Below are 25,227 nucleotides of genomic sequence, written 5' to 3'. Positions count from 1 at the left end.
GTTTTGAATTCGAATGCTTAGTTTGCATTCTATCTTCACTTAATTATTTCTTTATTTATAATTTCTTGAAATTAATATTTAAAAGACGAAAAACAGTTAAAGTTGGCGTGCCAATAGTTCAGAATCTGAATGGATAGAAACTAAATACTGACAAAAATTGTATTCGCAAATTTGTAGAAGAAGGAGATGATGATGATGATGATGATGATGATGATGATGATGATGATGATGATGATGATGATAATGATATTAAGGATTAGTGATCATGTTTATAATGAAAAATAATTCGAGTCAAAATTTTATTTATTTTAAAATACATGGTTTTATTAAACAATTTTCTGGACGTACAGTAAACAAATTCCATTTTTTTTAATTCTTGTAGAATACACCATTTAAGTGATGCAGCAATGTCTATAATTTTTTTTATTTTTAAATTGTTTCGCACTTTATAAATACAGCAAGTGTTTGATACTTTGATAGTAACATTTTTAAAAATATAATTATTATGTAAACGAATGTAAACATTGAAAAGACCACCTTACCGACCAGCAATAAGAAATTCTTTTCGCTTTTTCACCATTTTATGTTTAATCAAGTTTCATTAAATAATCCTTTCAATTCAAAAAGTTAGTTTTTTTTGTCTCAAAAATTTTCTTTCGTTCTTCTGCTACTAAATATTCGCGTTTTGTGAAAAATAAGAAAATTCTTTTTATAATTTGAAAAATGTCAAAAAATTTTATTTTTTTAAACCAAATATCAAGAACTTTACAGGTACAAGGTAACTTACGCGAATAGTCTCTGTAAAAGAATTCTTTTTTTAAATTGGAGTTTATAAGAAAATGTTTTTTTTACAATAATATTCTCTTTTTCTTTTTGTTATTTAAATATATAAATTATTGGAATTTTCATACCATTTCCACCTTAATATTTCGGTTCACTCCTATTTTAAAATTATATATATCACCACCTAAATTTTTCGATACTTAAATTTAAATTTCTCTTGAATGTGGAAAAATAATTGTCCTTTCGCATTAATTTGACGAATCTATTTTTTTCCACCGTTTTTTTTCGATTCATCAGAGCAATAAATATTAGAAAAAAAAGTGTAGATAAAAAAAGTGCAAAAAATTTAAATTGTCGTTAATTAACTTCTAACCATAATGAAAATTATGGAGCAAGAGCAGTCTGCGAGCAGATGACTTACTTAATATCATTGATTTCATATTTTTTTCACATATTAACCCTTTGCGTATTTTTTACAATACATTTCATTACAATTCTAAAAGTGTCAATTTTTTCTTTTCTGAAAAGAATGTAATTTAAATGAAAGTAATTGAAATTTTTCAGTTTTTAATTTAATAATAAAATTATAATTAAGAATTCTGCATTTTTAGAAATATGTTTCACCGCAAAGTGTTAAATCTGAAACCGTAGAAAAGGACAGACACCAGTAGAAATATAGAAAAAGATTGAAAATTTGCGTGCAAAGGGATAAAAAAGACGAGGGGCGGGAATTAGGAAGAAACGGATAGAACGCGATAAAGTTATATAAAGTGCCCGCAGTCTTGCAAAATGTTACAAAATTTGAAGGGATCAAAAAATTTTTCTTGTTTCCCTTAAAATTTTTTTTACTATAGTTAACAGTGAATGTGTCAAGCCTCTGACGCAGTATATTTTATTTTATGTTTCATTGCCTTTTACTCTCGTATTTTGATTATTAAATATTATATTTTTGTTTAATTCTTGGACATAGAATTAAACGCGTGACATTTACAAAGAACGAATATCACCTTAGATTATAAAGAACTGGAACTAGAAATAATTTTGTAATTTTATTTCCTCTTTTCTTTACATCTAAACGAAGAAGAAAGAAAATTACAAAAAAAGTTGTACACTTTTCATTTAAAAAATGTCCTATAAATACAAAAAAGGAAAAATTAAACTCGTCAAAAGTTACAGAAAAATATTGGAAATATTTACAATGAATAATGTAACAAAAAATTGGACAAATTTCTTAGATTTTATCTTTATACAAATTTACATATTTTTCTTTTATTATCAATATGTTTCATTTGAAGAGTAATATTAATTGGAATACTATTAGTGATTTAAAGTGCGCAACTTATGTTAGTTTAACAAATACAGAGACTATTTTCTTTTGGCACAAACTCTCTCTCAGTTTTTTTTTTAAATTTTTACAACAACAATAACAAATATAGGGAAAAATGTTATATCACATTTACGTGCCATTCGTAAATTCTTTAGGGGAAAAAGAACTTCCAGTTCTATATAGAATATGGTGTAATTCGATTTAGTCGACAATTGTTGTACTTAGACTAATGAAAAAAAATAATCTTGACTACTTAATGTGCTCTAGGATTGTACAAGAGGTGTGAAACTTGATTAATTTTAGTCAGATTTCGGTTGATGTGTGATGATTGTTTGTTCTCGCTCTTCGGGAAGTTGATCCTTGTCGCCCCATCCCCAAATATCGTGGCTACCGTCGCCTGTCCTATCAACACGTTTTTGGATCATGTCAGTTGAGATTGTTTTTAAATCGTATGCCCAGCCAATTCTTGCGAAGAAATCAATAAATGCTGTAGTGAAGTTGAATCTGTAGTTGCCCAATTCGGCAGTTTTGTAGTCATACGGGAAAACGTGATGATAGTTGTGCCATCCTTCTCCCAATGCCATTATTGCGACACCTTTGTTTTCAGATGGATTGATAAACCTGGGAAATAAATATTTCTTTGTTAGAAAGTGAAATCAAATAGCCTGCGTGGAAGAAAACCCTCAAAAGATAAGTAAGGGTTAATGGTTCTACTAAATTTCTCATTGGATCTGATCGTTAAGCGCTTAACATGGGGGCGGTGGCCAGTGGTCCAAGAATGCAGGAGGATAACAACGTTTTGGTGCCCAAGTAAAAAAGTCTACAGAGTGTCTGCAAACTTTTTGCGGAATTTCAGTGGACTCCTGTCTCTCCAGAAATTCCGCAGAAAGTCTGGTGGTTCTAATCTAATTAACCGAACTCGAACTGGATTTCCCAGACAGAAAGTAGGCACTTAGGTTAATATCCATTGTACCAAACTCCAGATCGCTCGTTTTAATGCAACTTCTTCAAAGTCCTGTTCTTTTGCAGAAGTACAGTATCTCTTCTATTGATAAGTTGTCAACTTGCTCAGGGTCAATGATTGCTTGGCCTCAGCTAGAGTATCTGATCCTTGTTAACGCTGGGCTTTCAGAAAATATGTGATCCACTGTTTTATTACACGTCTCTCACAATCTGCACATAAGTGAAACTTGTCTACCTATTTTGTGCTGATGGTAATTCAATAGTCCATGACCCGTAAGCAGAGATGATTGTAGACTAAGCAAGGAGAAGAGGTAGTTCAAACAGCATAACGAATCAAGCCATTTGCAGTTCTGTTTTCAGCAATGCATCTCAATTTGACAACGCAACCCAAGTAAAGAGTCTACAGAGTGTCTGCACACTCTCTGCGGACTCCAATCTCTCCAAAAATTCCACAGAAAATCTGGTGCTTTGAAAGATTAAAAAATTATGGGATAACATTTATTTTATATTTCTTGAACCATCAGACTATCTGCGGACAAGAGTCCGCTGAAGATCCGCCGAAAGTTTGAAGACATTCTGTAGACGGTTTTATTTAGGAAGCTGTAATGGAGATCAGGATGTTTACATAAAGCTTAGGGATGAAGAGGCAACATTTCTGGAAACTATTGCAGAGACGGTAACAATATTCTGTCGTCTTACGAGGTGCAAAAGAATGTCAACATGACAATCAAGGAGGGACTAAAAGTCTGATATCACTCAAGCAGGCAGTAAGGTCAAAACATGTAGAGGAAGGTCTGTACCAATGTTTATTCTGGGCAGAAGAGGCACGTCAGGACCAAAGACTCGGAAGAGACAGATTCAATTCAATTGCGTTGAGAAACGTCGTTCTAGAGTTTCAGAATGAAGAAGAAGCAGTTCTGAGTCGACAAAGAATTTTAAAAAAGGAGCAGATGGATAAATGTTCAAAACTGTCTGTGGAGAAAGTAGTAGACAAAGCGTCGAATTCAAGCAAAAAGATAAAAGTAAAAAGGTCACTGCAAGGGACAGTGATGAATGTCAAGGTGGCTAAAGGTAATAGTTATGCGGAAGTGCTAGGGAAGCTTTGTAGAGAAGCCAATCTGGATATCAGACAAACAAACAGGAAAAGATAAACATTAGTTAGATGCAGTAGGTGTCTAGGAAACGTCCACATAAGAACCCAAGTAAAAAAGTCCACAAAACGTCTGCAAACATTTAGCTGACTCTTGTCTGCAGAAAATCTAGTGGTTGAAAAAATATAAGAAACTGTTATTATTCCTTAATTTTTGAATCTTTTAAACCACCAGACTTTCTACGAACTTTCTGGAAAAATAAGAGTAGGTTGAAAATCCGCTGAAATCTTGCAGTCATTCTGTATACTTTTCTACTTCGGATGAGTTTGTTAAATGGTAGATCGGCTGCGTGTTTTAGGTACAGTGAAGCCAATTATATGTTTGCGTCTTCAAAAGAAGCCCAAGTTGTTTTCTATGTAAAGATAAAGAAAAAACTTGCTAAATGATGTCATCAGTGTTTTCATCCTATACCTAGAATACTAGAACTCGAGGTTCTAGAAGAACCTCGAGTGTTCACTGAATTATTCATTTATTTATTACAAGTTTAACGAGTTATACCCTTGATTACATTTACAAAAAATAGAAAAAATTATAATAGTATAAAAGAACATATATAAGCAGTACATGTAATCATCAAGCAGTATCGTATGCCATTTAAAACGCACCATTCCGTGATAAATTCAATTGTCTTTTAAGAGCAGAAGGTGAAGAGTCAAAAAAATCTACATCTTTATAGAAGTTTGCTTCTCTGCAAATACGTGATAGTGGACAATTCTCACCGTAATTAGTACGATGGCAGGGTATACGGAAAGTGGTTACACTTCTAGTGGAAACAATCGGCGCTGATAAAGAAAATAAGAGATAATATGGAAGGAGAATCGATATGTCCGTTAAGAATATGATAAAGAAAGTTTAAGTCAGAAAATAAAAATCGAAACTCTATTGAGGGAATTTTAAATATGGAACGCAGTTCTCGATAGTCATGCGAAAATCTGTCATAATAAACATTAAGCTAATACGCCATTAATCTAAGAAAACGATTTTGGACCCGCTCTAGCCGTTTTTTTTTACTAAAAAGTAATAACTCTACAGAATTGTGAATTCTACTAAAGCATTAAAATTGCTAAATGCATTAATAAATATTAGAGATCGTAAAGTTAAAAACTTCAAAATCCATAGTTGATCACAAACTCGAAGTAAAATGAGTCATTCGAAAAGAAAAACGAAATTTGAATATGAACGAAACAGCAAAGAATAACCATCTTTTTCCACACTTACGTCTTGAATAGAAACATTTAGAAAATGTAATCAATTCACAAATTAAAATTCTCTAATTTACAAGTTGTTGACAACTTTTGCCATGTAAAGACATTTTTTACGTAACTTTTTTTCTCTAAAACTTATTCTATTTCGCGCATTAAATTATCTTCACTACTGTCAATCATTTCTTTTAAAAATAAAGTTTTGGATCATTTGCAATAATTAATATTATGTATTTCATTCTCACCTGTCGTAAGGTTTATTGCCGAATAGATGAGCTGCTGAATTCACAAGCCACGTCATGTTCAATGTGAATACATAACGAAGAATTGTTGGAATGAAATAGGCATTTATCCATGTTTCATTCCACAAAAATACTGGAATAAGTGTTGGTATCACAAAGCAGAACAGGGGCATTAAAATTGTGTAGTATCTGAAAAAATAGAGCAAAATATTTATAGTAATTTCAAACATTAGAATTAGTTTTCTAAAGTATTTTTGATATCATATATAGTGTTTTCTTTGTTTTTGAAACCTACTTTTTCTGGAAAGCGAGTATTGGATCTTTGTACAAATCACTCATATCAATTCCTTTGCCTTTACTTCTCACATCAGGATGTTTGCGACACAATAGCCAACCAACGTGTGCAAAGAAGAAACCTCTCGTTGCATTATGAGGATCAGCATTAGTTTCGCTGTATTTATGATGCACTCTATGATCCCTAGCCCAATCTATCGCAGCATCCTAAAAAAAAGAATCATTAATTTCCACAAATTGTAAAATACTTCTTTAATCTCTAAATTGCAAAGAAACATTTTAATTCCTATTCAAAAGAAAACATTTACGAAAGTGAATAAAAATTTGAAAAAAACATTGTTGGAAAAAGTGCAATAAATATTACCAAGTACATCAGTATGACGCATTTAAATCACTTTACTAAATAAAAATTATTCGGGAAAAAAATGTAATTACGAGTATTTGTAAATATCTTATCTTTAATTTGCATTTAAAGAACGTGATCAGCATGGGGAAAAAGTAATTTGACTTTAAAAGTGTTTGCATATATTATAGTAGGTCTCCTTTAATACTCTTCGACTGTGTGAAAATGGGTTAATCAATTTTTGTCAATTTTGAACCTTCAGACTTTGAACGTTACGCTTTTTTTTTACTTTCACACTTTAGCAATGAAAAAAAATAATATAGAGAAATTTCAATGACTTACTTGAAAGGCCATCGTGTTGAGAATGGTCAACAGTAAGCTAAGCTGCCATTTGGCTTTGTATGATTTATGAGCCCATAATCTGTGTGCTCCTGCTGTGATGCCCAATCCTGTGAGCTGATACAGGACGAACGCTGTTGAGGAACATAAGAATTATAATTAAATGCTGTTTTTATTTTGGAGCAAATTTTGAATTGGATAATGCTAATGGTATTAATGCACGGGGTATGGGGATTTATAAGTAATTATATAGGGAATGATCTAGCTGAAACAGGAGTTAGAGAACAATTGTTCCCTAACTCCTGTTTTAGCTAGATAGGACCTAAGTTTTTTGATTTTGAATTCAGTTTCTGTTTCTTTGGCCCTAGAATTCAAACAGTGACTGACATAACGGGACTGGTATCTGGTAACAGAAATTTGGGATATCATAGACATAAATTGGGGATTAAAGAAAATCCAAAATGCCGTAACTGCGGAGAGGAAAATAAATCCTTTTGTTATGAAAAGGATTGCTGGTAAATTAAGCCACAACTTAATCTTAAATAATTATAATAAAATTGCGCAGGAGACAATATTCAGTACGGAGAGATAAGATGTCTTTAGAATATCCTTAGCTGCTGTAAGGAAGTTCCAAAGATGTCTTGTGTCCTAAAGACGTACTTGAGGCTTAGGATGTCTTTAGAACATTCTTTGGACAGACATATAGACATCCTAAAGACAACCTATGTCCCCGAACCTACTGCGTAGCAGGAAACCTAAAGATGCAAGAAGATAAAACTTCTTGAAACAAACAAACAAAAAAGTCTAACAATTAGAAAGAGGTGCATGACTGTCCAGACTTGCAGGTGTCTTTACTATGATCATCTTGGTAGATAATTAAATCTGCAAAAACTATTATATCATTTGCAGCATTACTGATACTACATTAGCATCACTTAGGCTGTAGTGATGCTGTCTCTAACAGTTGACTAATTTTCAAACCATTCGAAACTGAAAAGTTTGTGATAAACTTTTTAGTTTCGAATGGTTTAAAAATTAGTCATGAATCTTTAAATTTATGCTTCGAATACACAAAATAGCAGATGAATTCCTTAAAAACCCAAACTGTTTCTTGCGCAAAGGAAAATTTCACGAAACGGAAAAAGTGAACCACATGTCAAAAAAGTGTAATTTGTAGTACCTCTCAAGAAACGCAATAAACCCCCCATTTTACCACCTCTAAATAATTTTATCAAACAGATATCTATAGTTACAGCATTGTCATTCTACCAATTAACCCAGCAACTTTAATCCAACCAAAAATCTACACTTTTGCAGATTAAATATGATAATTTAAACTTGAATGTTGTTGATAAATATTTTAAAAGTAACGATGATAATTAATTATTAAATAGAAATATGTAAAATCATTCTTTTATCATGTTTACCGATTTTCATATTGTACTTTGAATTGATATTTGAGATTATTTTAAAAAATAACCAAAGGATCAAAGTAAAAGAAAAAAACAAATTGATTTCGAAAACATTTTTATACCTCACTTCTATCAGTTTATTTATTTATTTTATTTTTATAGAAAAAATATATTAAAATGTTTCTACTATATTGTGAACCCTTCTATTTATTCCTTTAGGCGTAATTCAAAAAAGAAAAAAAAATAGATAAATTCTCTAGCAACTTTTTTAAATTACCTAACATCCTGTAGGATTCACTTATTAAATAATAAACATTCATTTATACACTTATAGTTCACGGCGAAATCTGATTGAATTTCAAATCAAAATTTTATTCTATTTTGAAGCGAAAGGTCGAAACTTTAGTCTGGAGACCTTAACTTTCTACATTCTATTTAATACATCTATGTAGGTATATATATTATATCAAAAATAATCAAATTTAGAATATGGAGAAATGTTTGTTCTTTTACTTTTTAATTTTACCTTCTGATGAAATTAGTTTAAATAAAAATAAGTAAAAATATGGTTCATTATTGTATTTTTTATTTTGAATTTTTTAAAGGATTAGGATACATACCAAATATTGTGGTTAGTAATTTAGCAGATGTGAAACAAAGGTAAAGTCCATAAAGTGCGCCTAGATGGAGAAAAAAGAAAATGGTGACATTCCTCCAGACGATTTTTAATTTGTATTTTTCTTGTTTTATGAACGCATCCTTAACCATTGAGGAACGAATGTCATCGAGTGTTTCGCCTTCAAGCAACACTTCAGTTGGGGTACTTGTTACATCTGGTGGCATTTTTGTTCTACTTCTGCAAAAAAAATTAAATTCAATGTCAATATATACATATATATTTTTTGCAATATATTTTTCTAAATAATCTTAATAATAAATTATAATTAACAATTACTAATTACAAAATAATCAAAATAAATAAAGATAACACAAATCATGCTTTTAAGAATATTTTTAACTAATTTAGAAAAACTTAAATTATTTTTAAACGAAAAGTATATAATTTTAAAACAATGAAAATCAAATTTTGTTGCACTGGAAACAAATTTTTTGCTTTTTTTCTCAATAATACATCGAACTTGGACTTTTGAACAAACGTGCAGCTATTTATTAATATTAATCAAGAAAGAAAAGGGGGAATAGAGTAGATGGTTTGCGATAAATGAAAGAGGGCAATTTATAAAGTAAAAACAGGAGTAATGTTCAAGCTGAGTTGAAAGACAATGAAAGTAAATTATATACACAAAAATACAAAACAAAAATAATCGAAATTTTCACAACAACAATATAAAAATTACTTCTAGTCGACTATTTCTTTATGACAAATTTTACTTTATAGGTCAAACGAAAACCATTCCATAAAATAATACAACTTTTTAAACTAAAAGAAATTCTTTTTAAATTAAAGAAAATTCTTCTTAATTTAAAAAAACAGAAAGACAATTTTTATTCTTCAAATGCCATTTTCTTGGTAAACAGAAACAATGAAACCCATTGTTAAATCCACACACATTATACAAAATAAAAAAACTCAGTATTTTTTAAAATAAATATAAATATTGAACAAAATAAGCAAATAGCTATCAAAACAAAGAAATACTTTTTATCAAGAATGAATGACGAATAAAATATTAATTAATGAAAAGCATTGTTTATTTTGTAATTAAAAATGAAATGACAACAAAGGAGTCCTTATTTCAAATGATTTTATGAATATTTTCCTAAAAAAATTAAATCAACTGAAAGACAAAGAATAACTGAAAATGCATAGCTTTGAAAAATTAAAAAAACATAATAGAAATATAAAGAAGAAAAAATATGAGAGGAAAAATACACAAAAGATAAAATTATCAAGTAAAATAATTGTTGATAACTGTAGAACAAGTAAAGTAGGAAATTGTTATAAATAAATGACTTTCATAAAAAAACATTTTGAAACAATACGTATGAACATAAAATTAAATAAAAAATTACAATGAACGAAAAATAGAAAATTAATTCAAAGCAATAGAGTAAATAATAATTTATTATATTGACTCAATGTTTGAAATTTTTTAATTTATTGAATAGAAAAGTGGGTTATTAAAAAATAGTAATATTAATAAAAAATTATTATAAAATATAAAAAAATAATTAATAATTAATTATAATATTAATAATTATAATTTATTTATTTAGTATACAAACGGGACGACAATAATAATAATAATACTAATACTTATAATGTATTAATTTATTTAGCATATAAACGGGACAACAACAATAAAAAGAATAATACTAGTAATAAAAATGTTAATAGTAATAATAATAATAGTAGTAATAATAATAATAATGAAAATAATGTTAATAATAATAACAATAATAATACTAACAATAATTGTAATAGTAAAAATTTATTCAGTACAATGGGAAAAAAATGTTTATGGAAAAAAGTACATTGAAAAATGAATGAAAGACAAAAATACCGAAAATTGTTATTTTATCTGAAATTATTGTTATTTTTATTCGTTTCATTTTCATTTTTAAACAAAATTCAGTACGATTATCATGATAAATTGATATGATAATCTTGTACAAAAAATTATAGACAGAGGGAGAGAGAGACAAAGAGAAAGATGACATTGATTATAAGCAGCACACATAGTCCACGTGACGAACCTGGTTAAAAATAATAATAAAAGTTGCCTCCAACCCGATGGTAAGAACATAAAGTCGCGCACATCCATAATTATTATATGTGGGAAGGAATAAAAAAAATGATTTTCTCTCAGTTGGGGTAAAATATCGACTGCTAACCGAGAAACAAACTTTGAGAGCATGTCGAAGCGCAGACTCCGCATAGAATAACCAAAACCCTCTTTCACCCTCTCTCACTTTATAAAGGATCTTCGATAATGTGCGCATATACTACATTCTTCAACCCTTTAACAATTTTTTGACTTATTTTCAATTTTTATGGTTTATATAAAAAAAGGAAAATTGTATTTAAAATTCTACAAATATATATTGAAAATTTATTTTTATTTATCCTGGAAATTTATTTTTGTTTACAAAAGCAATTTTTTTGTTCATAATAATTAAAAAACAATTAATATAAAGAATAGTAAATAAATCGACGCGCTCCGAAGAAATATATCTAAGAAGCAAAAAGATTATTATGTTATGTTTGTAATTTTTAAGAAAGAAAATAAACAAAGGGGATCAACTCTCAATGTAAATTACTGGCTTAAATCTTCGGTACAACTAGAAAAATTAATAAAAAATGAATTTAGTTTTATGCAATAAATTGAACAAAAACTTTAAATTAAGGTAAAAATGACACAAACATAACCTTAAATTAATTTTCTTCATAGGTTTTTGTCTTCGGAGCGCGTTAAATATTTTGTATCTAAAAGTATTATTTATTTGTTCATTTATTTTTATTTAATAATATTCAAAGTGTAAAAAATCCTTTATAATATAGATTTAAATATATAAATTTATAATATAAAATACCTTTTAAAAATTTTTATTTAATATTAACTTAATTTTTACACCCAAAATTGATTTTAAGTATTATTTTTAAAAAATTTCTGATTTTTTTCTAAAATGCGACAAAACTTACATTTTTATATAAGAATTTAATTTGCAGATTCTACTTGACTAATTAATTGTAATCTCGACACTATCTCTGCGTGCGCGAGGCGCAGATTAATTATATTAAATGATGCGTAAGGTCGACCTCTCGTTGTAGATCACTTGAACAAATTTATAAGGGTTACAGATCAATTAATTGGGTATGAGATTTTGGTTCATTAATTGACAGTCTCCTAACATGTTTAATTATTTTTGTTTATAGTTTATAGTTTATTATTTATGGTTATATATTTATTATAATATTTATATAAATTTATTAATTTATATACTTATTTATATTTATGGTTATATATTTCATATCATAATGCATAAATACTTTAAGTTGAAAAAATAATTTTTTGATTTAGTTATTAAACAATATTGATAATTTTTTTAAAAATTAATTTGGAAACAATGAGAAAACGTACAAAATAACAGTAAATAATAACAATGAACAAAAAACTATAAAAAGGAAAAGTGGAAAATATTTACAGGTAAGTGGAATCGAACCCGGGTTTGATAAATGTAAACAGATGCCGCTGACCACTAAGCTATGCAAACAAATCGTGAAAGAAAATTTCTATATCCTTTTCATTTATCCGAACTATTCGTTTATTCTTTTGAAAAAAAACACTTCTAGAATATATTTCTCTAAAGAATTTATAAAAGCTTCCTGACAAGATTAATCTTAATAATTAATATATTCCAAAAAGAAATTTAGAAATTGGCACAATAATTTTTTTTTTCAAAAGAGAATATATGAAAAGTATTTGCTTTAAAATATGATTATCCTTCTATCGAATATTATTATCATTCGAAATAATTAAGATAAGCTGTAAATATCAACTCTTCATGAACGGTTCACGTAATAAATATATGAAAGAAATATGTTAAATGCATTAAAAGTGCAGAAGTGCACATTTATATTGAAGATTCGAAGAAAATTAACCCACATACATATGTATAGGATTTAAGAAGATAACTCCTTTCAGAAAAAAAATATTGAAAACGGTCGAAAGTCTAAACTCCATCGGTAAATGTATTTCTATATATGTATAATTTTAACATTATATATCTGAGTCTATAACAGTACTAGTTTTACGTACACGTTAAAAAAACAACACGCTGAGAATTATAGAAATATTTCCCTGTCATAGGAAAAAAATTTCACTATAAAAAGAGAAATTATTTATTCATAAAAATAGCAACGATACCCAAAAAAAATCCTGTTTGGTATTTTTTTTTATTCTTTGAAATATTTTCTAAGTTAAATAATTACTATTAATTATTAACCTATGTGGGACTGAGGAAAAAAACATCTTCTATAGATGGACGAGGTACCTGGGTACCTATGTTTAATTTGTTGACGATTTCTTTTGGATATTATTATTTAACTATAGTAACTAAATTACATATTTTATAAAAAAATTATGTGCAGTACTATATAAATTGTTTAATGAAATTTTTCATAATTTTTCAATAGAACTTTCTATACATTTATATCTGCATGGAATGTACAGAGGTACCCGAGTACCTTGTCCGCCTTTTATGGGTGAAGAAACTTTATTTATTATTTCCGAATAAATAAATAAAAAAGGTACATTATAAATAATATAAAAACACTTTGTATGGATATATTTGAAATGTCAAAAAACTTAAGGTCGGTACGATTTTAAAAATTATGAAAAAAATCAATTTGAAAATGCAAAAGCTACCCGGGTACCTCGTCAGTCCCATAAAGGTTAATCATTATTTTCTAATTTTTTTTCAGTTAATTTTTATTTTATTTTTGTTTGATTTTTATTTAATTTCTATTTGTTTTGTTTAATTTTTTGTATAATCATAATTAGATTTATTTTAGAGAACTTTTTAGAGAAGTCTTTTTCGATACCACATGAGCAGAAAAAAGTGTTTACTAGTAGTAGAATGGATTAGATAAAATTCATCTAACAAAAAAGTGATAAGGTTAATAGATTGCTTTTAGTAATAGATAACTTTTTCGTTCTATAATAACTGAGTAATACCAAATTAAATCATAAATTCTAACTAGATTTGCTATTTTATGTTAATTTTATTTCGCAGTTTTAAAAAAGCGCGCTTATTCCCGATAACCAATCAGAAAAATTTTAGCGATTTTTTCCCGCGCAGGAAACATAACCTTTATAATAAATCTAATACTAAACCAAAATCTTTTAAGACTGCCGATTTTGTAAATAAATAAGTAAATAAATAAATAAAGAAAAAATTGTTTTTTTTAAATATCTATCAAAAAAACAGTGGAATTCTATCGAATGACTAAATTTTTATTATGATTAACAGTAATTCTTAAACTTTTTTTTTTAAATTTAAAACTTTTCCTTTATTTTTAGATGTAAATTTTCACAGAGAGAATAGAAGAGTATGTAAAAAATTATTATTTAATTTATTTTGCTACGGTAGTAAAAAATACTATACGGGTATGATAAAAGTTTATTACTATAACGGGACATAATAAAGGTTATTATGTTATATAGGAATTCATCAATAGAAGTCAGATTTATGCTTATTTTTATATATTACCACAAGCAGAGAAAAAGAGAGAGACAGATATATAAAGATCCCCTTTTGCATATAGCGGTGTTTATTTTAAAGTATACATTGTTAAAAATAATAATAAAATAACCGCCTCTTTCTTCACTGATCAGTCAGGCATTTAATCAGTGTCTTTGGAAATATAAAAGTGATTTTAAAAAATATAAAACTGAAGATCAACATTAAAAACTTTCTAAAACAGGAATTCCAATATATATATATATACATATTTTTTAAAAATAATTTTCCTTTAAATAAAAATTGAAGAAAAAAAGAAGAAAAATAGAGAAAACAAACTAAAAATTTATTTAAAACAGTTCCTGTTCATAAAAAAAAATGTTCGTAAGACGTTCAAAGAGAAATGTATTAAAAAAATAAAAATAAATCATAAAGTGCATGTGATTATGAGAAGCACGTAACCTTGACATTAGCATCAATTATTTTCTTCTTTATTTTAATATTTATATCTTCTGCATAAGAGATTAGATGTACTTGCACGTATGTATAGTAATGTAAATATGCACATTGGTTCAAGTAGTCATCTAAAGTCAGCGACCCGTTTCTATATCGTAACAGTAGTCAGTGTATATAATTTCGGTTCCGCTATCGTTAAACGATACAATTTACATGTATTTGGCGCAATGGTGAGAGATTCTGTTATGCAAGTCTCTCTATACAGAGCTCTGTCGTTTCTATATACTAAAAATATCACCCAGTCATTCTTTTTTCTAAAATAAAATTTAAGAATAAAATATTTCCTTGAAAAAATTTTTGCAGATTGGAGAAGACAAAATTTTAGGTTCTCAGAGACACTGGAAATATCCTTGCAGTTTAGAAAGGGAAATTTTGAGAGTTACGTAACTTGGAAAAATTTTGCAGTTTCTCAATACAAATTTTCTAAATTGCAGTTCTTAATATTTATAAATGATGGGAAAATTTTGAACTGCGGAGAAAAAGAAATCTACTATAGTTTGAAAATACAACTTTGAAGTTTGAACCAAGAAAAAAATTATGCAGTGCGGAAAAGACAATCTTGATTAAAAACTTTAAGATTTAAAAGTTTAAAAATGCACAAAATTTTTCTGATTGTAAAACATAATTTTGAAAGTTAACTTGAAAGAAGTTTAAGGGATTGTAACGCACTTGGTCGTTTTATTCCCTTAAACCAAACAGTTTAATTATTTTTCACATTAAACAATTTGTTGTCAAAATAAACAATTTAATTTCGAGTAAAAAATAAATTGAAATAAATTAAATGAAAATTAAAATATTCAAAAGCATTTTCGATCCAATCAATATCGGTTAATTAAAAACTGTATAAAATCATTTTTGAACCCAAACCTCCTTTTGATTTAACAGTTTTATTGAATCCAATCATTCACAGAAAAAAACTGAACTCAAAATGAGTCGGAAAAGTGACTCATTATGAGCTGCAACAAAAATGAGTAGGGCAGATGGCGCCACGTTCTATGTCATTTAACATGGACTCATTTTGAGTTGCAACAAAAATGAGTCCAAGTTTTTTCTGTGTTTCATCGAATTCAAAATGCTCTGTAAAGTCTAATGTACATAATCGACTTTATAATTGTGTGAATTTCATTGTCATTTCAAATATAATGATAATTTGATACCGTATGAGTCAGAATCTATACGTTGATTATAAAACAATGCAATGATCTTTATTATTCAAAAGTTTAAGACTGAAATCATTTTAAACAACATTTGTACTTGTAAATAGCAAATTTCATACGTATACAATATTATTTTTCTAATATATTATGCATAATAGAATTTGCCATTTTGCAAACTTTTAAATATTCCAGTAAACAATGTTTTTTTGACCCCTGCTATTAAATTGAAATTTCTCCATATAAATCTGTTTGTCACATCGTACAATATTATCTTAAAATTATATTTCTACCTGTTTATTATTTTCATCATTAAACTAGTTCTTCAGGTAAGAAAAAAAACATTAATGTACAAATAATCTATTCATTTTGTATTAATTGTTTGAGAATGTTATTTTCAATGGGAACACTTGAAATTCGTTATGCCTTAATTGAAATTTTATATTAGATTAACGATGAAATTTAAAACAACTTCCGAAGCGTTATATATGAAAAGTATAAAAAAAAAGTAAAATGAAAATATGGAAACAATAAAAGAAGAATATTCTAAAAATATTCTGAAAATATATTCAAAATAAATCGCAAAGAAATTAAATTAAAACTCTATTTAATTGATTTCCAATTAATATTTTTTCCGTCCTTAAATTTTCCTTTTTTGTTTGCAATAATATATCTCTTATTATATTAAGTTGCTTCCTTCGTTTCGTTCGTCGTCAAAAATATATATAGTAATAGTATAGTAAATATACATAAAAAGTTAACTTTCTTTTCTCTTATGTAGTGTTCTATCATTATCACGCATGCGCAGTAGGGTTCTATCAGTAACACGCATGCGCAGTAGTGTTCTATCATTATCACGCATGCGCAGTAGAGTTCTATCAGTATTACACATTTTCAGTTGCTTCTTTCGTTTCATTCGTCGTTCGTAATTTATCGTCCAAAATATATATGGTGCAAAATTCCTTAACTGCCCAGGTCAAAAAATGAATTTTCTTGAAACTTTGCCAAAATGTTACTATTATTAGTATCAGTGTAGATATAAAATATTATTGAATTTAATAAAATATTTTTTGAGTTAGAGTTTCAAAATTTTGACTTTTTTGAAAATATATTTTTTTCGATTTAATATATTGATAAGTAAAATTAATCAAATTACAAGTGTGTATAGTGATTTTGAAAGGTTTTTACACGAGCTACAAGCTCATGATGAAAAGAAACTTGTTTTCTTCAACTTGACCTTGAAATTCAAGGTTAAATTCTTAATTTCAATATATCTCAAAATCGATTTTTTTAAATTTTTTTCAAACCTATACCAATGGAAAGCTTACTTGTTTTCCTATGCGGCATGTAAAAACCAGAGTGGAATCTTAGAAATTTGTCTCGGGAATTCAATTATTTTAAAAAATTCTGATAAAATGATTTATATATTTTAAAAATTATAATAAAATTGATTATAGAATACAATTATTTTCGCAAAATATTAACATTCTTCCTATGAATTCAATTATTATCAAAAATGTTTATAAAAATCTTCGAAGCAATTCAATTATTTAAGGCATTTTAATAAAATTCTTCGCAAGAATTCAATTCTTTATAAAATAAAATTTTTCACCTGAATTCAATAATTTAAAATTTTTCAATGAAATTTCTCGATAGAATTTAATTATTTTCAAAAAGTTTTTAAAAAATTCTATGAAATTCAATTATTTAAAAAAATTGGATTAAAATTCTTCACAAGAAATCAATTATTTTCATAAATTATAATATTTTTCTCCGGAATTCAATTATTTTTACAAATAAAATTCTTCACAGGAATTCAATATTATTTAAAAAAAATTTTAATAAAATTCGTTACGAGAATTCAATTATTTTCATAAATAACAAAACTTATCGCAGAATTTCAATTATTTTTTATACAAATTTAAATAAAATGATATAAAATTACCTAAATTTATGTTAAAATTTTTTTTTTAATTTTCCCGAAAGAATTTAATTATTTTTGAAAATTTTGATAAAATTCTTTATAAAAATTTAATTTTAAGATATATTCAATTATTTAATAAATTATTTACTTTTATATTTAAATAATTGATTTCTCGAAAAATTTTTAAATAAAAATTAATTAAAAAATGAATGTCACTTATAATTTTATATTATAATTATTTATAAACATTATTTTAAAAATAGAAAATTTAGTTATTTTTCTCCCATAGAAAAAATCTATTTTTATTTTAGGATCGCTCTTTTTCTACTATTATTCGAAAATGTTTAATTAAAAAAATTAAAATCCCTAGAAGTAATTTTGTGCATTTTTTATTTTATTATTCATTTATTTCACTTGTCTGCAAGCGAAGAAAATTTATTTTACCTATTTCTTTTTTCTGGTAAAAAAGATTTTGTCAAATGCTCAACAAAAAACATTTAAACATTTAAAATAACAAATTTTTTAAAAAATTAAGAATTATAAAAATTAAGTTACTGTTTCTTTTACATTGTAATATTTCCAAAAAAGAATTTTTTGTTTGAAAAACTTCCATAATAATAACAATAATTTAAAATTAATTGATTCAATTTAATTAATTGTAATTAAATATAAGAAAATTAATTAATTTAATTAATTTAATTTTGCCATAAAAAAATAAACATTATTTAAAAAATAGAAAATTTAGTTATTTTTCTCCCATATAAAAAATCGATTTTTATTTTAAGAAAATCAAAATATTTCACTTGTCTGCAAACGAAGAAAATGTATTTTAATACTTTTTTCTGATAAAAAAGATTTTTTCAAATGCGTAACAAAAAACATTTAAACATTTGAACTAATAAAAATTTTTGAATTTAAGAATTATAAAAATTAAATTAATGTTTGTTTTACCTACATTGTAATTTTCAAACAAAATTTTTGGCTTCAAAAACTTTCATAATAATAATAATAATAATAAAAAAACGAATTTCATAATAATAACAATAATTTAAAATTAATTGAATCAATTTAATTAATTGTAATTAAAAATAAAATATTTAATAAAGTATAAATTAAATGTAAATTATAAAGGTCACCTTCTTGTATTTTATTAACAAACTATGTAAACTTTTAGCGGTGGGAAAAAAAGTTTAATAAGACAGTCATTATTTAATGCATTTTATATGTTAATTTTTAATTATTGATGCAAAATGTTCTAATCTTTTAATACTTTTAAAAGAACTTGTATTAAAATTTAATAACATAATCTATATAATTTTAAATCACGAAAATGTATAAGTAAATCGCAGTAATTACAAGTTACAATTATAATAGTTATGTTTACGTTGTGTAAAATTTTATATTTTGTATATTTCCTAAGTGAAAATTGTAATTATTTATACTTTTAATCGCTAATTTGTGGTAAATTTCCAGAAAATAATTTAAAAACTTTGTATAAAAATTTATCTAATAAAGCTATTACAATTATACATTTTAAACGAACTGAAATTTATAGTTGAAAAAAAGTTTTCAAACATTTGAACTGGTCTTTTGGTAGATCTAATTATTATCAATGTATATATATATATACATTAATCACATTTTTCATTATCGTCAGTTTTGTATAAAGTAAATTGTGTTCACTAATTGCATTTGTAACTAAAAATAGAAAAAAAAATATTTCCAAATCTAGTTTAGATAATAAAAATTTTTTGAAAATTTTTAATTTATTCATTATATATTTTAATTTTGCAAAATTCTCCTATTTCCAACACATCTAATTCTTATTATGAAACAAAAAAATTTCATTTCTGTACGAATGTAATAAGGGAAAAATATATTTTTTAAATTTCCATTAATAATTTATGTTTTCTTTTAAATTTACTTTTAAAGGATTAATATTTTTTTTAAATTTATCTCATTTCACTTATTGTTAGTTATTTATTATAGATTGCATAGAATTGATTTTTTATTTTTAACTCTATTTTTTGAAGGCGATTAAAATGAATAAATACATAGCTAAATAAAATAATATTTATTTTCTTTGAATTCGTGAAATTTTAAATATGAGAGAGGGAATTTCCAGTCTTAAATGGAATTGTTTTCTTTTAAATTTAATTCTTTTTCAGTATTTTTTTTCACTGTACCACAAAATTTAAAATGGATGCTGCAACATTGCATTTATATTTCAACATTTCTGCAATATTACGGAATATTGCGTAATATTGTTAAAACGTTGACGAGTAATTTCAGATAATATTACAGAAAGTGATATTAAGGTAATTTTATCGAGAGTTAATATTAGGTAAGTTTTACACTTTAACATTTAATATCAAGGTAATATTTCATCGAAATTTTAAAGTAATATTCGTTTCTAAATAATATTGAGGTAATTTTACACTGTAATATTTCAATAATTTTTAAGTAATATTTCAGTATTATTTAAGTAATATTCAGGATTTACTGAATTTTGGACTAAAATTAACTTTGGGGAGACCGAGGTGAGTTATAACAAAGCTGATTTCTTGAAAGCTATGACCTCGAGGTTACAACTCACCTTGGTACTAGGTGAGTTGTAACACCGGGAACTGTTTTGGATTTTGCAATTTTTTCGTAAACCCTTACAACTTTTTACATTTTTCATTTTTGATTCACATACTACTCAAAACTATCTATCCGAAAATACAAAGCTCATAAAAATATGGACAATTTTTTGGTGAGTTATACTGGATAATGTAAAAATCGTTTCAACTCACCTCGGTCTTCCCTACTAAGCATTATTTATTATTTACAATAATGTTATAAACAAAAAATTACAATTGCAAGAAATGACCATTTTTTCGTAACTTTCAGTCGAATCGACGGTTTTTAAAATATTTTAAAAAGATTAACATTTTATATTTTGTTTAATTAATTCTTGTTTAGAAATTAGAAGTTAAGAATTGGTTCAAAAAGAATTATTTTCACTTAAATCCAGAATATTATAAAAATTTTACAAAATTAAATTTATAAAACAATTTTTTAAGGATTTTTATAAATGCAATAAAATTAAAAAAATTAATTTGCATTCCGATAGGTTTCATTGTACAATATTTAAACAAACTTGTTTAAGTCCTCTTATTATTGTAAAAAAATGTTAAATATTAACTGTTAACGCTTTGATAAAAGAAATTAAATTTTACTGAGCTGTAGAGTATGAAAGTAATTTTGCAATGTAATTATAATTTCATTGTTCAATTAAGAATTTTTTTTTATAAGTACAATAAATTGTACGAGAGGGCATGTCCTGTTTATATATTAAATAAATAATGGGAGCTTATAGTCTAGTTGTTAGTGTCCAAGTCAACAGTCCAGAAGGTTCCGAGTTCGATTCCTAGGAGAGGCTGATATTTTAGTTTCAATTTAATAATTAAATTAAATTCGATATTTGAATAACAAATATAAAAGCGATTAAAAACATGTTCCATGCTGTGTGGAATTATTTTCTTTATAATTTTAAATTCTTAATTATTACTCGGTACTATTAAAACAATATTGAAGCAACATTACACAGTAATATTACACCACATTCTTGAGCTAATATTCAACTAATATTAACTAAACAAAACGTGGTAATATTCAGTTAATAATAGACTCAAATTCTACCAAAATTTATCACACAAAAAAACTATACGCTATTTCTATACAATATGTATATAATCTCATCTATTTCGTCTAAGTGACGTGTCACTATCCTACATGTGTATGTACACACATATATATTTATATAGGTATATGTTCTATTCACGTAAACGGCACCTCTGAACCACGTGCTACGCGTGAATTTAAAAAAGAGAAGATGGGAGAAGAAGAAGAAGAAGAAAGAGAATAAAGAAGAGAAGGATGAAATATCCTGTATTGACAACGTGGTACCACCGAGTTCCACAAACCAGCGCCAACCCTGAGCTCAGCTGAGCTCTCTCGACCAATCAAAAACGATCACGCGACTTGCACCATCGTAACCGAACTCACTTCCTATAAGCCCACCAAAATTTAACAAGAAAAAAAAACTGTACGCTATACCGGTTTTTTATTACAACAATACCTGACATTCGATAATTTAATTAAATTACACACTTCTCTCTCTCTCTTTCTCTGAAAGAAAAAAATACAATCTCTCTCTTCATTTCGTACAATTTTTGCCACTAAATAGAAAGAAGGTCACATTTTCCTTATTTACTATAACTCAAAGTCACGGTTAAATATTTAATCGCGTGAATGTCATTCAGATTGTTTAATAAATCACTGCTGATTACATAGCCGAGTTCTTAATATTTTCCTTTCGTTATTTTCATTTTTCCTTTTAATAATTATAATAATAATAGTGTCAACAGATGCGGAAAATAGAACAGAAAATTGCAATTGGAAATTTTCGTTTTTAATTTGATTGTTGCATTTGAAAATTTACAAATCACGTTCTCAAATATGATTCATTTGGAAATATGAATTTATTTGCATATTATTGTTATAGAGGCTTTCCTTACATGAATAATCGTTCTCACCTTTGACATGTATATCAAGTAATTTCCTATGACGATTTTTCACAACAATATTATTAATAAAAAATTAATATAGGAAAAGAAAGTGTTTCCGAGACTTGTATCAATAAATAATTAATAATGCAAAGATATTAATTATATTACCTTCCACTTTCTACTTCTAACGGAATATTTATTTATTGTAATAAACCGTTTTAAGTATATAATTAAAATATTTCTACTCTCCTTTTTGTTCTTTTTTTTATATATAATTTTAACAAAAATTGGGAAGTGTTAGCTAATTTTAATTAATTGGTCTATTTTGTAAGTTGAAACTTAGATTTTTTTTACCGAAGATTTTTACAGATTTTTAAATTATTTTAGTATTTATAAGTACTTTATTTATAAAAATAAGGGGGAAACATTTTAATAAATGAATGATGAATTATCTGAAATTTATGAAATATGACAATTCGTAAAGAATTATTATCTAGAAAATAACCTAATGAATTATTCTAAAAATTATTTTTTTTTCTTTTAAAGTAAAAATTTTGAAATGTTCTTTGAAAATTAGAGAATTCAAAAAAATTATGTAATAAAGTATAGACTCCACGTGCAAACGAATCTTACAGGCATAAAAATTATTACACATAGAATTAATTTTATCAATTTAAAACCAATTAGAAGAATATTAAAAACTAATAAGAATATTCACATGAAGTTAATTCAGTTTTAATAAATGAAATTATTTTTTACTTTTCAAATTACTTAAAAGTGGTTAAAAGTATTTAAAAAAATTTACTTAAAACAAAATTAAATTTAAAATTTTTATTTAAATTTAAAATAAAAAAGTGAATCACAAATCTTTATTCAAATCCAGTGTCAAAAAGTTATTTGTAAAATTAGGAAAAAAATAAAATTAAAAAATTTGAATTGAAAGTAAAAGAGAAAATTTATAAAAGCGTCCTTTAAATATATTCTGGCATTAATTTTGATTTTTCTAGAAATAATAGGGGGAAAAAAAGTTACCTAGTAGCATTCCTGAAACGAATTGCCCATAAGAATGTGAAACAAGTCAGGTAAAAACCTGACATTTTTCGATATCCGAAAATTATTTACATTTACAAATATAATTTCTCAAAAAAAAATTCTTACTTTAAAATTTTAATACTCAACTAACCATAATTCAGAGAGAAAATAAAAGATATATTTCTAATGTAAAAATCAAAATATTCCCAACGTACCTGTTTCAAAAATTGAGTGATGAAATTTATTTTCCTCCGAAGATGGTAGAACTAGAAAATTTGTTTTCTTCCTTAAAAAAAATTTTTTTTTGAGTAAAAGAATTACTTTTTATGATAAAAGAAACTTAAAAAAGATCACAAATTTTATATAAAAGCTATATTATATTATATTATATAAGTGTATAAGAAATTGGAAAAAATTTTAAATGACGCTTTGAGCCGACTAGATTTACGTTGAAAACTATATGTATAAAGCCAAAGAACGAGAATTTAACTGAACGGTCTGACCGAAACTGACAAATGCCGGTTGCTGAGCACGCGGTAAATATCACGTATACTGTGTTTCCCTAACATGAATTGAATAGAGCGCCTGCGTCAACTGTTGACAATTCGATAATTTTTTCTTTTGTTATTTCATAAAGCCCGCAAAATGAGGGCCAATGAAGTGCCTAAATGTGAACGCATGCGTATTACTTTGACAGAGTTTGGAAACGTTGCTTCTCATCCAGATTGTATAGTCATCGTCGCAGGGAATATACCTATAATATGAAAATAGAGGGAAACTATATTGCCGAACATTGCTTTTTTCCTCTCATTATCTGATCGATATTTCTAGAGGAACAGGATTTTTTTTCTGTATTTTTTTGAATTTCTTTCTTTTAATTCAATGTGGCGAAAAATTAATATGGCGGACGAAAAACTGTTAACGATAACCTTTCTGCTATCGCAAATTTCAAAAAATTTAATTTTTTAAATTTAATTATAATAAATTTTTAAATTTTACTTTTAATTAAAACTTTGAAATTTTAATTTTAATTCAAGTTTTTAAATTTTACTTTGAATTAAAATTTAAAAATTTTAATTTTAATTCAAATTTATAATTACACGGAGAAAAATGAATATTTAATAGGTAAATATCTAGATGTTAAAGTTTAATATTTTTATTCTTTAACATATAGGGACAGCTATCTAGATATTAAAAGTAAATATCTGGATATTAAGCGTTAATATCTAGCATGTGATTTGAATATCTAGATATTAAAGTTTAATATTTTTGATGTTAATATATATTGAGTATATATATATATATATATATATAAATTTTTTTATTGACCTGTTCTGTGGACTTAAAAGATTCTTTTTTATTGCATAAAAAAGAAAAATTTAGGAAAATGAAAAAATAATTATTTTCCTCTTTCCATCTTTATTTTCAACGTTTCGAAATCTGTTCCGACCTCCTCTTCAGGGATACTATACTATTATTATTTATAATTATAAAATGTTCAAAAAAAATAGAAAAATTAATTAAAAGTTTTATTTAAATTATTATTAAGGGCATTTGAACCATTACGACGTCACAGTTTTAGAACACATGCTTTACACAAACTGTGATGTCGTAATTGTTCAAACGACCTTAAAATTTAATTAAAATTTAAAAATTTTAATTTAAAATATTAAATTCCAATTTATATTTTAAAATTGAGGGCGTGGATCGGATAACTGCCTGTAGCGCATGGCCGAAAGGGACTATACCAGTCAGACAACAGTGAGCGCCTCTAGGCCTCTCACTGAT

General features: G+C 26.1%; 1 protein-coding gene across 2 annotated transcripts; it reads right to left on the bottom strand.

Moving 5' to 3' along the window:
• Positions 1 to 285: 285 nt before the first annotated feature.
• LOC122509228 (acyl-CoA Delta-9 desaturase-like) lies at positions 286 to 23,960 on the bottom strand. Of its 2 annotated transcripts, none has more exons than XM_043623100.1 (6): positions 23,655 to 23,960; positions 8,677 to 8,912; positions 6,648 to 6,778; positions 5,964 to 6,169; positions 5,672 to 5,857; positions 286 to 2,731 (listed from the first exon to the last, which is right to left on the bottom strand). In XM_043623100.1, the coding sequence occupies exons 2-6, from the start codon at positions 8,897 to 8,899 to the stop codon at positions 2,410 to 2,412; spliced, it is 1,068 nt and encodes a 355-aa protein (XP_043479035.1). In that variant the 5' UTR covers positions 8,900 to 8,912; positions 23,655 to 23,960; the 3' UTR covers positions 286 to 2,409. The 2 variants fall into 2 exon arrangements, with proteins under 2 accessions (XP_043479035.1, XP_043479034.1); XM_043623099.1 differs by lacking the exon at positions 23,655 to 23,960 and adding an exon at positions 10,775 to 10,857.
• Positions 23,961 to 25,227: the final 1,267 nt, after the last annotated feature.

This window comes from Leptopilina heterotoma, unplaced genomic scaffold (assembly GCF_015476425.1).
Source record: "Leptopilina heterotoma isolate Lh14 unplaced genomic scaffold, ASM1547642v1 Lhet_6, whole genome shotgun sequence".
Taxonomy (NCBI): Eukaryota; Metazoa; Arthropoda; class Insecta; order Hymenoptera; family Figitidae; genus Leptopilina; species Leptopilina heterotoma.
This window is presented reverse-complemented; position numbering and strand designations above follow the sequence as displayed.

Bases quoted from the DNA above. Each gene is read 5' to 3' on its own strand.
- LOC122509228 (XM_043623099.1), bottom strand. From the start codon at position 10,842: ATGGATGTGCGCGACTTTATGTTCTTACCATCGGGTTGGAGGCAACTT. The intron at 8,913-10,774 runs GTTCGTCACGTG...TTTTTTTTGCAG, and splicing joins TTATTATTATTTTTAACCAG to AAGTAGAACAAAAATGCCAC. The intron at 6,779-8,676 runs GTATGTATCCTA...GTTCCTCAACAG, and splicing joins ATTACTAACCACAATATTTG to CGTTCGTCCTGTATCAGCTC.